We start from the raw sequence: 14,381 nt of genomic DNA on the forward strand, positions 1-14,381 counted from the left end.
CATGCCACTGTCCTCTCTGAATTCCTTGCTAGGAATCTAAATCTACATGCAGGTATCTGCAAAGCTGTTTTGCAACAATGTCTGGTGTCGAAAGCGCTATACAAATAAAAATGAACCGAAAACAGAACATGCTGAAGGCAGGCGATCCTGTTTTGTCTCAAAATGCTCGAGTATACAGAAGACACACTGCAGAAGACAATCTTCTACTGCAGTGCCGTCTGATCTAAAGTTGCTAAAGTTCATTTTAAAAATAAGTAGATGCTTCCATTTAGGAAACGTTTACTTGCAGGTAAACACTAATGTGGGGCAAAACATCTAAAGCAACATTTATCATAATTGTGTTCGTACATTGCCATGTTTAAATTTAGCTAACATAATCAGCTCATCTCACTAATTAGCTAGAGTGTAGGAGGGTGTGCAAAATAAGACTCGGTTCTTCCCTCCTGCTGATGTCCCACATTTAAACTGGTATTAAACAATTATCTTCCCAGATGATGCTGCGGTGTTGGCGTGTAAAATTCAGGCTGAGCGCCTCTATATACATTCCCTTCCAACATGTTCAATATTCATGATTCAACTCAATGTTAGTTTGGTCTCGAATGTTCAACTGCAGCTCAATATGGTCAATTTCTGAATGTTATGAACTTAATTCTAAGGAGTAAGTTGCACCAGCAGGTTTGATTGTAAGTCAGGGTGTAAAAGTCTGTCCTAAAGCATCCAGAGAGAGTAGTTAAGTTAAAACGAGTGTGGTATGCACTACATACATTTACAACGTAACTAGTGTGTAGTGTGTAAAGTGATCATAAATCATGTAAACAAATAGAAGAGTGCGGTTATACTGAATATCGGCACAGCTGTGACGTGGCCGGTGGTGAATTGTCATAGCTAATCAAAGTCGTGCTGATATTAAGAATAACCGCATGATCGCGAGTGCAATATTGCTTTTATATTCATTTATATGAAATGAATGAGTGACATTTCAGACAGAATTTGGCCAAATGTTCTGTTTATGTTTTGCTCCGCTAACAGAAATAGATCCCAAAGAAGCCACACTCACTTTATAGTAAGTCAGCTAGCTTGCTAACGTTGATTTGTACATTCCCGGTACAACTGGCTATTGTATTGTATTGTGTGCCATGTCCGCTGATGATGTTGCTAACACTACTGTAGTAACAGTTTGGGACTAGGAAGTGATCTACACAGTGAAATGTCCCAGCACGTTTATAGGAAATATAGACACTCTTGGAATGCCGCTTGACCAACCAAATTAGTGGACCAGAACTAGCTGCTGTATAACAGGAAATATTACATGCATAATTGAGGTTTGTCGAATCGCAGGTGTTAATGTCCATCTTTTTTTTTTTCCATTATAACGCATGTACTTCAAGCTAGTTTGATTTTTATAGTTTTTTTTGTAGATTTTTATAGTAGTTTACTGGTTAGGATGTTCGCCAGGGTTGGGAGTTCGATTCTCGCATCTGCCCTGCGTGCGTGGAGTTTGCATGTACTCCCCGTGCATCAGGGGTTTCCTCTGGGTACTCTGGGTGCCCCCTCCAGTCCAACGACATGCATTGTAGGCTGATTGGAATCTCTAAATTGTCCGTAGTGTGTGAATGGGTGTGCAAGTGTGTATGTGTGATTGTGCCCTGCAATGGATTGGCACCCCGTCCAGTGTGTCCCTTGCCTTGTGTCCTGAGTCCCCAGGGATATGCTCCAGGCTCCCCGTGACCCTGTGTAGGATAAGCAGTCAGGGCCGGTCAATCCATTAGGGGCAAAAATCCACCACTGCACTACCGGATCCCATTAAAAGTACCAAGCGACATTTAACGTTCCTCATGTCTTTTGCTTGGTCAAATTGGTTTGTTGGCGCCCCTAGTGCCGATGTAAATAAGCGGCAGTGTGTGCAAGGTTGGGCATCACAGTGTTTTTTTTTTTTTTTTATATATATAAAATTAAAAAGTACATCATACTAATCAGTCATCACTAGAGATGAACCGATGTATCGGCCAATAATCGGTATCGGTACCGATAGTTTATCGGTATCGGTATCGATAGTTTAAAAACATCCAATGATCAGGGCCGATTATATCCCGTAAATCAAAAGAGGGCGAGAAAACACATAGATTTCGTGCTGTGTGTAAAGATGATGTCTCTTGTGTGAAATGACGAGAAAACTGCAGTTTGTAAGCTCTGTAAATTTTTACACCGGAAGTGAGCAGGAGTGAAGCGGGAGTTTCAGTGTAGAGTCTTTTTTTTTTTGTCGCACTGCTTGAGTTGAATTAAACCGCCAGTACACCGCTGAAAGATTTAAATGAAGATGAGCTGACAAAAATGTGTATATATATATATATATATATATATATATATATATATATATTTTATATATATATATATATATATATATATATTTTATATATATATATATATATATATATATATATATATATATATAGAGAGAGAGAGAGAGAGAGAGAGAGAGAGAGAGAGAGAGAGAGAGAGAGAGATCACAGAAAAATATATTTGTAGAGTAGTGTATTTCATGTCCAGTTAATGTTAATATATAAAAAGGTTTATATTATATATGGCCAGTTTGATGTTCAGTGATGAAGTAGAAATGCTTTTGTTTGTGGTGAGTGAATGTGAGACTAACAGGTTTTTTAGAATTCAGTCAATGTTACTATGAAGTAATAGCATTCAATAAGTTAAAAAATTTTACTTTAATCTTCAGAATTTAGTTCATGTGTTAATGTTAATTAGAGTAATGTGTTTTCTGTTTATGAGACCAGTTACTGTGAAACAACTTGTTGAAATCTAGAGAATAAAGTTTTTATTTGCATTTTTTTCAGAATTGTCGAATAAATTATTATTCATTTAAAAGAAGGTATAAAAAGGCAGAACTATCGGTATCAGCCGATATCACTGAATAATCAGTATCGGCTGAGAAATTTAGTATCGTGCATCTCTAGTCATCACCGCTGGTGTGTCAACAGTATGTGACTGAAGTGTGTGTGTGTCAGTGATGATGACTTATTTTATTTTTTTTTTTAAGGCATTTTGGACGATAACAATCAGGGAATAATTTTTATATAATAATATGCTAATGCTGTTGACGTATTCTCGGCTGTTGAATATGAATCTCGCCTAGGGCACCAAAGGGGATAGGACCGGCACTGTAAGCGGTACAGAAAATGGATGGAAGGATGGAAACTTAATCCACATTTAAATACGCTGAACAACAATTCCTACTTTGAAGTAGCACCTTGCAGTTTTTAGTTATAACTTACTGGAACAGTCATTTGGTGCAACCATTAATTTTCTTTGTCGTTCATAAACTCCAAAGTAGTGCCCATTTTACCTTCAAGCTAGGCTATGTAAATGTGCTGGTGCGCTCACTGGTTTAAAGGAATGTAGTTCCAGGAACTACTTTAAGTTCTAACAGAGTAGCACAGGTTCGTACACAGTTTACAGCCGGCAGAACAGTAAGCTGAGGATAAGGGTCATGATCTCACAGTGCTCTGTTGAAGTATGTTGAGACGTAGGGATGTGTCGCAGCAGCTACAGCAAAGTTACTGCTTCCAGTGTCCACCAGGATATTCAACTGAAAGCACACAAAAATAAAAAAAACATGAGCATTGTAAACATGATGAATCATTTCATGAATCGACACGTTATGAATTCACACGTTATCTGAGCTTTCAGGAAACTAGAACCGCAAACTTTAGAAAAGATTAAAAATACTAACCATCACTCCAACAGCATGGGAATTAATCACGTTTGCATGGGTAGCAAAGCTTGTAATTACAGCTGTGTGTAAAGAAGATATGAAGGATGAACACTTATTGACATTTTAAATTTTTCATTTATGATGTAAGGCTGGTGACAAGATGTCTGAACCCAGAGAGAACTACTCTCTGAGAACAGAGAACTGCTACGAGAACAAACACTCAACCTCTCTCACACAAAATTAACATCTCCATCTGAATTAGCACATGAGACTCAGTGGAGACTAGAATGTCTGGGCCAGGAGAGAACCACATTGTGAGGACAGAAACGAACACCAGACCTCTCTCGCGCGAAATTAGCATCTCCATTTGAATTAACACATGCTGAGTAGAGATCAGGAAATCGTCACTACGCTGTTTCCTCCTTCCTCTCCTCACACCCTTCTCGCTCTCTCTCTCTCTCTCTCTCTCTCTCTGTGTCGAGATTATCCTAAACACGCCCAAAGTCTATATACATTACATAACATGTTTTAATGTGAATAACTATTCATGTTTACTGTATTATATAAAAGGTCTCAGTGCAACTGGAAAATATGGTCTCATTCCATCAACAGCAGTTTAAATAAAATGTTACATGCCGTTAAAGGTATAACCTCCCAAGGTCCCTCACTCAAATGACCTCCTGTATAAGGTACATCCTTCCACAGACATCAAATTATAATCACAAACACCACCATTTGGTGGACCACAGAGCATCTGGGTATTTAGGGGAGAGCTGGCTGTAGACAGATCTCCCACACGATCACTGTGTGTAGTTTTTCTCTATCAGGTATACAAGTATTGTCTTTCTTATGTTGTATTATTATGTTTTGAATTTGATTGGAATGTAATGTTGCATGTAATTCTTTCTTATTATTATCAATAGTAGTGTTGGATTTGGATGTTTTCATACCTGGTTAAATAAATTGTTAGACATGATTATATTCTGAATTATTCTGAATGTATTGTCTCTAGTAAATTATGGTAAGTCCTTGTTACAGCAAATCTGCGACCAGGTTAGTACAGGCTAACAATTTGGCATTAAGTACTTAGAGTGTACAGGCTCGATAGGAAATATCCGTTTAGGACAACATAAAGTTGATCGACCAAGTCTAAATAGGATGAAGTCTAAACCTCTGATTACTGTAATATTCTTCTAGCTAGCGTGTACATAGGAAACTATGGCATGATTATATAAAACTAATTCTACTCAGATATTATTGGTCTGTCTTTGTAGATTTATTGGTCATGACCTCTGGCTAGAAATAACGTTACTGTAATTAAGTGTTACTAACTAAGGGAACTAAGAGACCAGACTAATGACTTGGCTCTATTTAAGTGTACTTAGTGTGTTCAGGCTCGATATGAAATACCCATTTAGGACAACATAAAGTTGATCGACCAAGTCTAAATAGGGGGAGTCTAAACGTCTGGTTATTGTAATCTTTCTCTAGTTAACGTGTACATAGGAAACTATGTCATGATTATATACAGCTAATTTTACTTAGATATTATTGGTCTGTCTCTGTACATTTAGTGGTCATGATCTCTGACTAGAGATAACGTTACTATAACTAAGTGTTACTGTCTAAGGGGACTAATAAAGTACTATTTAGGAAAGGGTAAGCATGGGGCGGTCATCTAAATAGTATTAGCCAATTACCCCTGGCTAATGACCAAGACTGGCGAGTTTGTGACCATGAGATCCGCGCACACGACCAGCGCGAGACTCGACACGAAATCCGACTGAATGAGCACAGTATAAAGTATAGAATAAATTAGAATTAATCAAGTATAAAAGATTAAACGTATCAAAAGATGAATAACTAAGTAATGAATACAACATTGAGGTTTTTACAATTGGAGTCAGATTTAATTTAAGAGAGTCAAACAGAATTGAAATGACAAATTTAAATATATTCACATCGCTTCAAAAAGACAGGAACACGTGGAAATCCTTCTACCACGTCATTGGATACCGTCATTGTGCCAGTGAGTGGACCCCTACAATGAAATATCAATGAGTAAGACACTTCTCATTTACCACACTTGCACACATTTGTCTTACTAGTCTTGTGAGGACCCTCTATTGACAATCATTAATGCAGCTTATTAATGCTGTGTTACATCTAAATCTAACCTTAATATCAGTAACCAAAACAGAAAACTTGTGGTTCTTTTAGATTTGAAACTAAAGTTGAAGTTTTGTCTTTTTTGGGGGGGGGGGGGGGGGGGGGGGGGGGGATTGGGGAAACAACAGTATTTCTTTGTGAGGACCAGCCAAATGTCCCCACAAATACAAAACTTCCTTCAAACATATCCTAAAAAAATGCTGCTGTGGAGACATTTGATCCCCATCAAGATATAAAAACATGCCCACACACACACACACAAACACACACACACACACACACACACACACACACACACACACACAGCTAATGATCTAAACCCTGCTCAAATTTTCCAACACACTAACCATCAAGCTACTGTGAAAATCCCATTCAGGGACTATGCTGGCACAGCTCTCTCTCGCTCTCTCTCTCTCCCTGTCTCCACACACACATATGCTCCTGTTTTGGCAGACGCATGCGAGCAAGCCGCAGCAGTCAGAATAATGTTGTCTGAGCACCAGCTCAACGAGGGAGAACTAATGAGATAACGGAGCAGTGCCATCTTGCCGAGTGGGCAGAGGGGCCATTACAGACATTCCTCATCGTTAACTCCATCATAATAAACCTACTGACTCTGGGCTCCACTATGCCGCCAACATCTCCCATTGTCCCATTTCAAATCAGTTAAGCACTTCAACGCCGCCATTCATTTTAATGGCTTATTATCTCAATCAAACCATACAGAGAGGGGAAAATAAAAATGCTGATTTTATTCAAGCAACTGAGGTGACGTAATGAAGAACGTTTGTTTATCTACAGTGTCTTCTCTTCATAAATCATGTTTTTTTTATAACCCTGTAGCTATTTGCTAATGTTTTTTTTTTTGTGTAACTAGTTTCCTTATTCTTCATGTATGAAGTGAAACCACTACGTAAAAGGAAACCAAACTTATGAGATCTTCTAGAAAGTTCAAAGTTCATTATTTTGTCCTGTATGCATGTTTGCACTAATTGAGAAATTTAATCCTCTACTCATTAATTTTCCAACTTTTTCTGGGTTAAACCTTACACAGAAAGGGCTCCGATTTCCATCCACATGCACTCATGTCTATCAAATGCTCTGCTATGCCCATACTCTAGCAGAAGCACCTTAAATTCTTGTTGGTTGTATCCACACTAATCAAGTGGAGGTGATGTTGTGGATAGTCCCAAATGTATACCATAAATATTTATCACCTTTACTTCAGTGGATAATCTAAACTGGATACTGTACCAAAAACTGTTTCCGTAATCATAAAGATTGTCCTGTTATCGTCGCAGGGCTCACAATATGCTCATACAGATTATCCTTTCAACGCATTGAACTGTTCGACTTCACAGTATACAGTTGCAGTCAAAATGATTCAACCCCAATTGCAAATCAGGTTTATTGTCAAAATGTACAGACTTTCAGCTGTTTGCAATGAACAATTCAAACAAAAGCAATTGAAATAGTTACAATGAATGCTTCAAGTGGTTTCCCCGAATTCAACTGAAAATGCACCTTATAATGATTTCTCCAGTCTCAAAATTATTCTACCCCTTCATGGCAAGCATCTTTAGTACTTAGTAGAGCACCTGTTTGCTGTTATGACCTGCTGCAAACGAGATGCATCACTTCTGGCAGCGTTCCTGAGAAATCTTAGCTCATTCTTCATGAGTAATGTCCTCCAGTTCAGTAATATTCTTGGGTTTGCATGCTCCAACCGCCTTCTTCAAATCCCACCAGAGATTTCCTATGGGGTTCAAGTCAGGTGACTGTGATGGCCCTGTAGGATCTTCCAGGTCTTCTTCTGCAAACAAGCCTTGGTGGAATTTGAAGTATGCTTGGGATCATTGTCCTGTTGGAAGGTCCAATGACGCCCAAGTTTCAGCTTCCTCACAGACGGCATGATGTTCTCTCCTAGGATTTCAAAATACTTCAATGAATCCATCTTGCCTTCCACACGCTGCAGGTTTCCAGTGCCAGAAGATGCAAAGCAGCCCCAGAGCATCACCAAGCCTCCACCATGCTTGACTGTGGACAGAGTGTTCTTTCTTCATTCTTCTTTCTCCAGACATACCGCTGGTCCATCGTGCCGAAAAGTTCCAATTTTGTTTCATCGCTCCACAGAACAGAATCCCATTTATTATTTATATGATTTGAGCCAACTTGACTTGTGCTTGGGTCAGTAGTGGTGTACGTCTTGGAGTTCTGGCATGGAAACCTTCTGCGTTTAGTATGCGCCTTACTGTGCTCACTGAAGCCTCAGTGCCTGTTGCCACCAAGTCTTGCTGCAGGTCTTTTGCAGTCACTCGGTTTTTCACAACCTGCCTTCTCCGTTGACAGTGTCCTTTTTCTGCCCCATCCAGGTATTTCATCAATTTTCTGCCCCTAGCCAGTTCAGGGATTTCATGTGTTCCAGCTCAAGCACACCTGGTACAACTAATGAAGCCCTTGATTAGTTGCATCAAGTGTGCTTGAGACAACACCTGCTTTACATATCTGTGCTGTTGTGCTGTTGTCACGTAAATCACATAATGTAGTAGGGATGCACGATTATGGCCAAAATGATAATCCCGATTATTTTGATCAATATTGAGTTCTCGATTATTTATCACGATTATTCATTGATTTTAGTGACAGCATATTTTTATTGCATTTTCACATTTATTACGTTTTCTCATGCCACAATATAACGTACAAGTAGGCATGAGAAAACTTGAGCTTGTCAATTATGACAGAAAATAGGAACATAGTGTGAGCCATGACAAATTAATTTACCTTCTGATAAACTAAATTTAATATTTTCAGTTAATTTTACAGACTGTATGCAAAAAACAACCGTGATATTAATGATATTGATATTAATGCAACCCATAGTAATTAAACATTATTCCATTTCTCATTTTATTTATATTTAATGAAGTTATTATAGTATCTATATTTTATATTAAATGATTTATTTATAACAAAGCACATTTTCTGTCTTTACATTTTAGTAGTTTTATTTTTGTTTGTTTATCAGTTTTAGATTGGTTCTCCCAGTACAGTGTCCAGGTCTGCTGATAATATTTTGGGGGGAATAAATCAAAACATGGAAACTGGAGTTGACTTTTCTAGTGATTTCTGGCAACCGTGAGCTTAAATGAAGTGAATTAGAGTTAGTGAATGGAGAACAGCAGCGTACTGTATGTTTACAGACTGAACAGTTGCTAGTCTTGATTATGATTGGTGAGGAATTTTTTAATAAAGAAGTTTGAATTAAACCCACCTTGTAGCGTTAGCATTATTATTAATTTACTCCGCCTGAAGTTGCTGTGTCTACACGAGCAGGTGCAAGTTCGGGTAATTTTGCGGGATCAATAAAAGATGGCGGTTGTGAGATCGGGAAGTTGAAGCAGATGATGTACAGAGTTACTTGTCATCATAATGGCTTCTCTGCAATATTTACACACTTGTTCGCTTGACTGAGGTAATGAAAGGCAGTGTGAAGGTAACTGTTGCTCGGTGTAGATTTATTTTGGACTTCCTGTAGTTTTTATTCCGATTGTATTATACAACTCTGAACAGGTCACTCACACCGGTGCGCCTAAATATTTATTCACAGTCGCACAAAATACTTTTGTGACAAATTCACAATTCACAATTGCGAGTGAAATGGTCACACTGTAGAGATCTGCAAAGTTTTTTCCCCATTCAGCGTGATGACATTAAATGTCCGCGACAACCTCTATAGTGCCATTCGGCATCATCATGATTTCTCCTCGCGCAAAGCGCTGGAGCTCGAAGCGAAGCTGGCAGCTCCAGCGCTAAAATGCAAATCCTTTTCGGGGTTTTGGCACTACAAAATGATGTCATCCCTGCGCCGCTCTATGGTGATAGGCTGTAAATTTAGGAAGCGCTTGATTTGATCTGCAGTGGAGTTTTAGCAGAGGACGAACTTTAAACATTAATATTGCAGTCGATCATGTTCATTTAATCGTGGGCAGTCAAAATCGTAATCGCGATCGATATCCGATTAATTGTGCAGCCTTATAATGTAGCTTTATTAGATGAGAGATAGGCAAACAAATCCAAATCGTGTAACACAGGTGTGGTCAAAACAGGCAAAGGGTCAGGCGATTGGCAAATGGTCATTAACGAGGCTAGACAAGAATCAAAGCAGGCTATGCTATAAACAAGATCAAAACCATGAAACAAAACATGTGGAACAATGGCTTGGCATGGTGATAACTCTCAATACTTCGCACTGAACATAGACACATGAGGGGTTTAAATATCAAACGTAATCAAGGGTGAACACAAAAGAGCTGAGACTAATGATGACACATAAGGGAATGGTAAATGGTCTGCACTTTTATAGCACTTTTTTCCAAAGCACTTTACAATTTGTCTCATTTATGCATTCACACACACACACACCAATGGTAGCAGAGCTGCCATGCAAGGCACTAATCTGCCATTGGGAGCAACTTGGGGTTCAGTGTCTTGCTCACGGACACTTCGGCATGTGGAGTCACGTGGGCCGGGAATCGAAACGCCAACCCTACGATTATTGGACAACCCGCTCTACAAACTGAGCCACAGAAGGTGTATAAGCCGTTTTTCCGTTTTCCACGGCTTCTTCTTTAATTGCTGTGCAGCATTTTATTAGAGCCAGCACTAGTGACCTATAAGTGACTGTCTGGTATGTCTCAAGCTGAAATGTGCCGTATACTCCCTAGTGTGCCATCATCTCCCTTCTCATGACACTCGCATGCCTTCCTCGCAAGGCCAACAGTCACCAGGACACTGAATAAAAACAAAAGATTTCTTGTGTGATGTGCCTGGTGTCCTTGATCACCTTCATCACCTAATACAGTGCAGTAGATAATACAGTACAAATAAGGGAAACAACCAATGAAATATAGGAGCAGAGACAGAACATAAACCATAACAAAACACACAAGTCAAAAGTAAACAAAGTCAATCTCACTGACAAACCCGGGAGTGTGCACTCACGCTTTGAGCTTGTGCTTCGGGTTTTCAAAACGGAGGAGGGGGGAAATACAATCTACTGTATTATCTACTGCACTGTATTAAGTGATGTAGGTGATCAAGGACACCAGGCACATCACACTAGAAAACCTTTGTTTTTATTCAAACTGTCTTGGTGACTATTGGCCTTTTGGAAAAGGATGAAGGCATGCGAGTGTCATGAGAAGGCAGATGATGGAACACTAGGGAGTATACGGCACATTGCAACTTGAGACATAGCAGATCAGTCACTTATAGCTCACTAGTGCTGTCTCTAATAAAGTGCTGCACAACAATTAAAGAAGAAGCCGTGGAAAACGGAAAAACGGCTTATACACCTTCTATTACATAAATTTACACATATTCAAGAGCATGAGTAGGATACAAACTTTTTCTTGGAATAATAGTAATACTTACAGTATTTTCATAGATACACACATCTTGTGTAAATGCTCCTATGAACGATTTATGAATAAATCCAAATCATATCCAGTGTAAGAAAGGAGGCCCAGGGTTTCTTCCTCGCCTTGTTTTTCCCTTTCCACTGGTGCCTCTGGCTTGCTCATCAAATCTGTTTTGTGACTACGTCTACTAAAAGTTTAAAAGAGCCATACATATAAAACGAAATTGAATTTTCGCCTGCCAAGAGGTTTTCTAAGAAATGTTCGATGCTAGTTAACTAGTAATCATAATCTTCACTTGTAATACTAATCAATATGATTCAAGAATTCTCTCAGAAATCCAGTCAGGTTTGCTGAAGTTAGCTACATGGTTAGTGAGTGGCATGTGTTAGGTTTTCAGTGCACTTAGCAATTGAAAACTTGAACAAATATCTCGATCTTGGTCTCATCACACCAAAAAAAAAAAAAATCTTCGCTAGCTCACTTTAATATCGTTCTTCTTGAGCAACGGTTTCTTTCTAGCCACCCTCCCATACAGTCCTCGCTTATGCGGAGTTCATTAAATGGGTGTCATCTTCACTCCACTCTCAGCCACCGTACTCTGTAAATCCTTCAGAGTAAACGTTGACCTCACTATGGCTTCCCACATCAGTCTCCGTCTTGGTTTTGTGCTGGATTTTGAGAGACGGCCTTGTCTAAGTAGTACTGGGGTGGCGTTTTGCAGCTTCCACTTCCTCACTATTGATCCAACAGGGCTTACTGGTATGTCCAACCTCATTTTCACTCCGTTCCTTCAGACTGACAGTCTCTTCAATGGCAGTTCAACTGAGGTTGTTTTTCTCCAGAAAATGGGAGCTCTTTTAGCGTTTCACAGGTGAAGACCACTCGTAAGCCAATTATGTCTTTCATCTGGAGCTGCCGGATCTTAAATACTCATGCAAGCAGCATTTTGTCGGTTTTTGATTTTCTTTGAAACACCAATCAATAATAAATCTTGACTTTAAAAATTCACTGTTCAAGAAAACATGAGTTTCCAATCAAAATACTGGCAGGAAGAATATATGTATATATCATTTGCGATGCAGACAAATCTGATAAATTCCAGGGTGGGTTGAATACTTTTGCAATTACTGTATATGAATGCCAATGACTTCCTTCTGCCTGCCTGAAAAATTCCACATTTAGACATGCCCATTTTCACACCTATGGTCTTGAAAATAAAAAAGTACGCGTTCTCAAACCTGGGAGAGCGTAGTATTAGAGGACACAGGATTAGACCTTCAACTTGCAACTAGACTTGCAAATATGGTCCTAAATATCCAGCTTCTCTTAGCTAGTATCTTGTTTACTTGCCTGCCTAATGCTCCTCTAAGCCCCCTCCCTTCCTCTCCTCTTCATCCTCCCACTCCAGCGCTTTGCACACTAGGCTAATCGGCCCACATCAAGATGCTTTGGCTAATTGGCAGGCACTCTCTGTCACCGTGTACACATCTGCTACCTGTTTGTAACAATTAGTAGATGTGAGCCACTCCAGCCGTCGCCTCGGCGGACCTCGACAGATTCAACAATTAGTGGCTTGTTTAAAAAGCCTGGTGTCAATTAACATAAGTACCGTTAATTACATATCCATTGAGGATCTTGGATTGGGTTTTAAATGCTCGCATCATTCGGGTCAGCCTGCTTAGTCATCTAAGGAGAAGATGAGAGGACTGATAAAAGCGCCTGGATAATGAAGATTTCACACAGAGCAACATAGACGGAGCAATCATCAAATCATGATGTACTTGAACTGCATTCACATGACCTGGAGCTCACAAGATCTGCACAAATCACGTGTAAGCCTGAGGGAATGAGCTCATGGTCTTTGGGTTATGATGGGGTGGGGAAATTAGGAAATGAAAGAGGGAATGACTGTGCCGTTTCCTCACCTTGGGACAAAGGGAACATTATTTTGATGTATTCTATATTTGTTTTATGTATAATATTTGTTAAGAATTGTACAGTGACCTTATGCCTGATGAAGAGACGATATAAATAAAATGTATTCTTCATCATCTTAATTTTTCTTCACTTCATCAGCTTCAAAGACATTTCAGAAAATTATTACATAGAATTTTAAGTGTCATATCAAACCAACCACAGAAATATTCTTTGAAATGTTTAAAAGATTGTTTACGTAATATCTTTGAAAAGGGAATGTACTGCTGATCAAGAATTGTGCAGCTCTAATATTCATCCATCCATCCATTTTCCATACCGCTTATCCTACACAGGGTCACAGGGGAGCGTGGAGCCTATCCCAAGGGACTCGGGGCACAAGGCAGGGGACACCCTGGACATTCAAACACTACGGACTATTTAGAGATGCCAAGAAGCCTACACCGCATATCTTTGGACTGGGGTACCAGGAGGAAACCCCAGCAAATGTGCTAACCACTAAGCCACAGTGACCCCCAGCCCTAATATCCAATATCCTTTATATCTTTTAAAAGGGAATGTATTACTGACCAAGAATTGTGAAGTCTTAATATCCCAATAATTAGGCTATACAAATTTATTTCAAATGATTCATTGAATCGGGAGCACAGTGGCTTAGTGGTTAGTACGTTTGCTTCACACCTCCAGGGTTGGTGGTTCGATTCCCACCGGGGCTGTGTGTGTGGAGTTTGCATGTTCTCCCTGTGCTGCGGGGGTTTCCTCCGGGTACTCCGGTTTCCTCCCCCAGTCCAAAGACATGCATGGTAGGCTGATTGGCATGTCCAAAGTGTCCGTAGTATATGAATGTGTGTGCAAGTGTGCCCTGCAATGGATTGGCACCCTGTCCAGGGTGTACCCCATCTTGTGCCCGATGCTCCCTGGGATAGGCTCCAGGTTTCACCGTGAAACTGAAGGAAGTATAAGCGGTATAGAAGATGGATGGATGGATTAATTGAATCAGTTTCACACCACTCTCAGTCTGCTTTCCACAAACTTCCTGCTTGCATATGCTTGCCTAATTATTGGAGATTAGGGCTGCACGATTCTTGATGTTGGAATCATGATACTTTGGCTTAAGTTTGACATCATAG

General features: G+C 39.6%; 1 protein-coding gene across 3 annotated transcripts in view; it reads right to left on the reverse strand.

The window, feature by feature from the left end:
• The window catches only part of bace2 (beta-secretase 2), a 35,690-nt gene that overhangs the window by 16,787 nt on the left and 4,522 nt on the right, over window positions 1-14,381 (reverse strand). For all 3 annotated transcript variants that reach the window (XM_017495941.3, XM_017495940.3, XM_053688658.1), the window contains exon 2: window positions 3,510-3,598. In XM_017495941.3, the coding sequence (XP_017351430.1) occupies window positions 3,510-3,598 (89 nt within the window). The remainder of the gene's footprint in view (window positions 1-3,509; window positions 3,599-14,381) is intronic.

The sequence above is a fragment of the Ictalurus punctatus genome, chromosome 20 (assembly GCF_001660625.3).
Source record: "Ictalurus punctatus breed USDA103 chromosome 20, Coco_2.0, whole genome shotgun sequence".
NCBI lineage: Eukaryota > Metazoa > Chordata > Actinopteri > Siluriformes > Ictaluridae > Ictalurus > Ictalurus punctatus.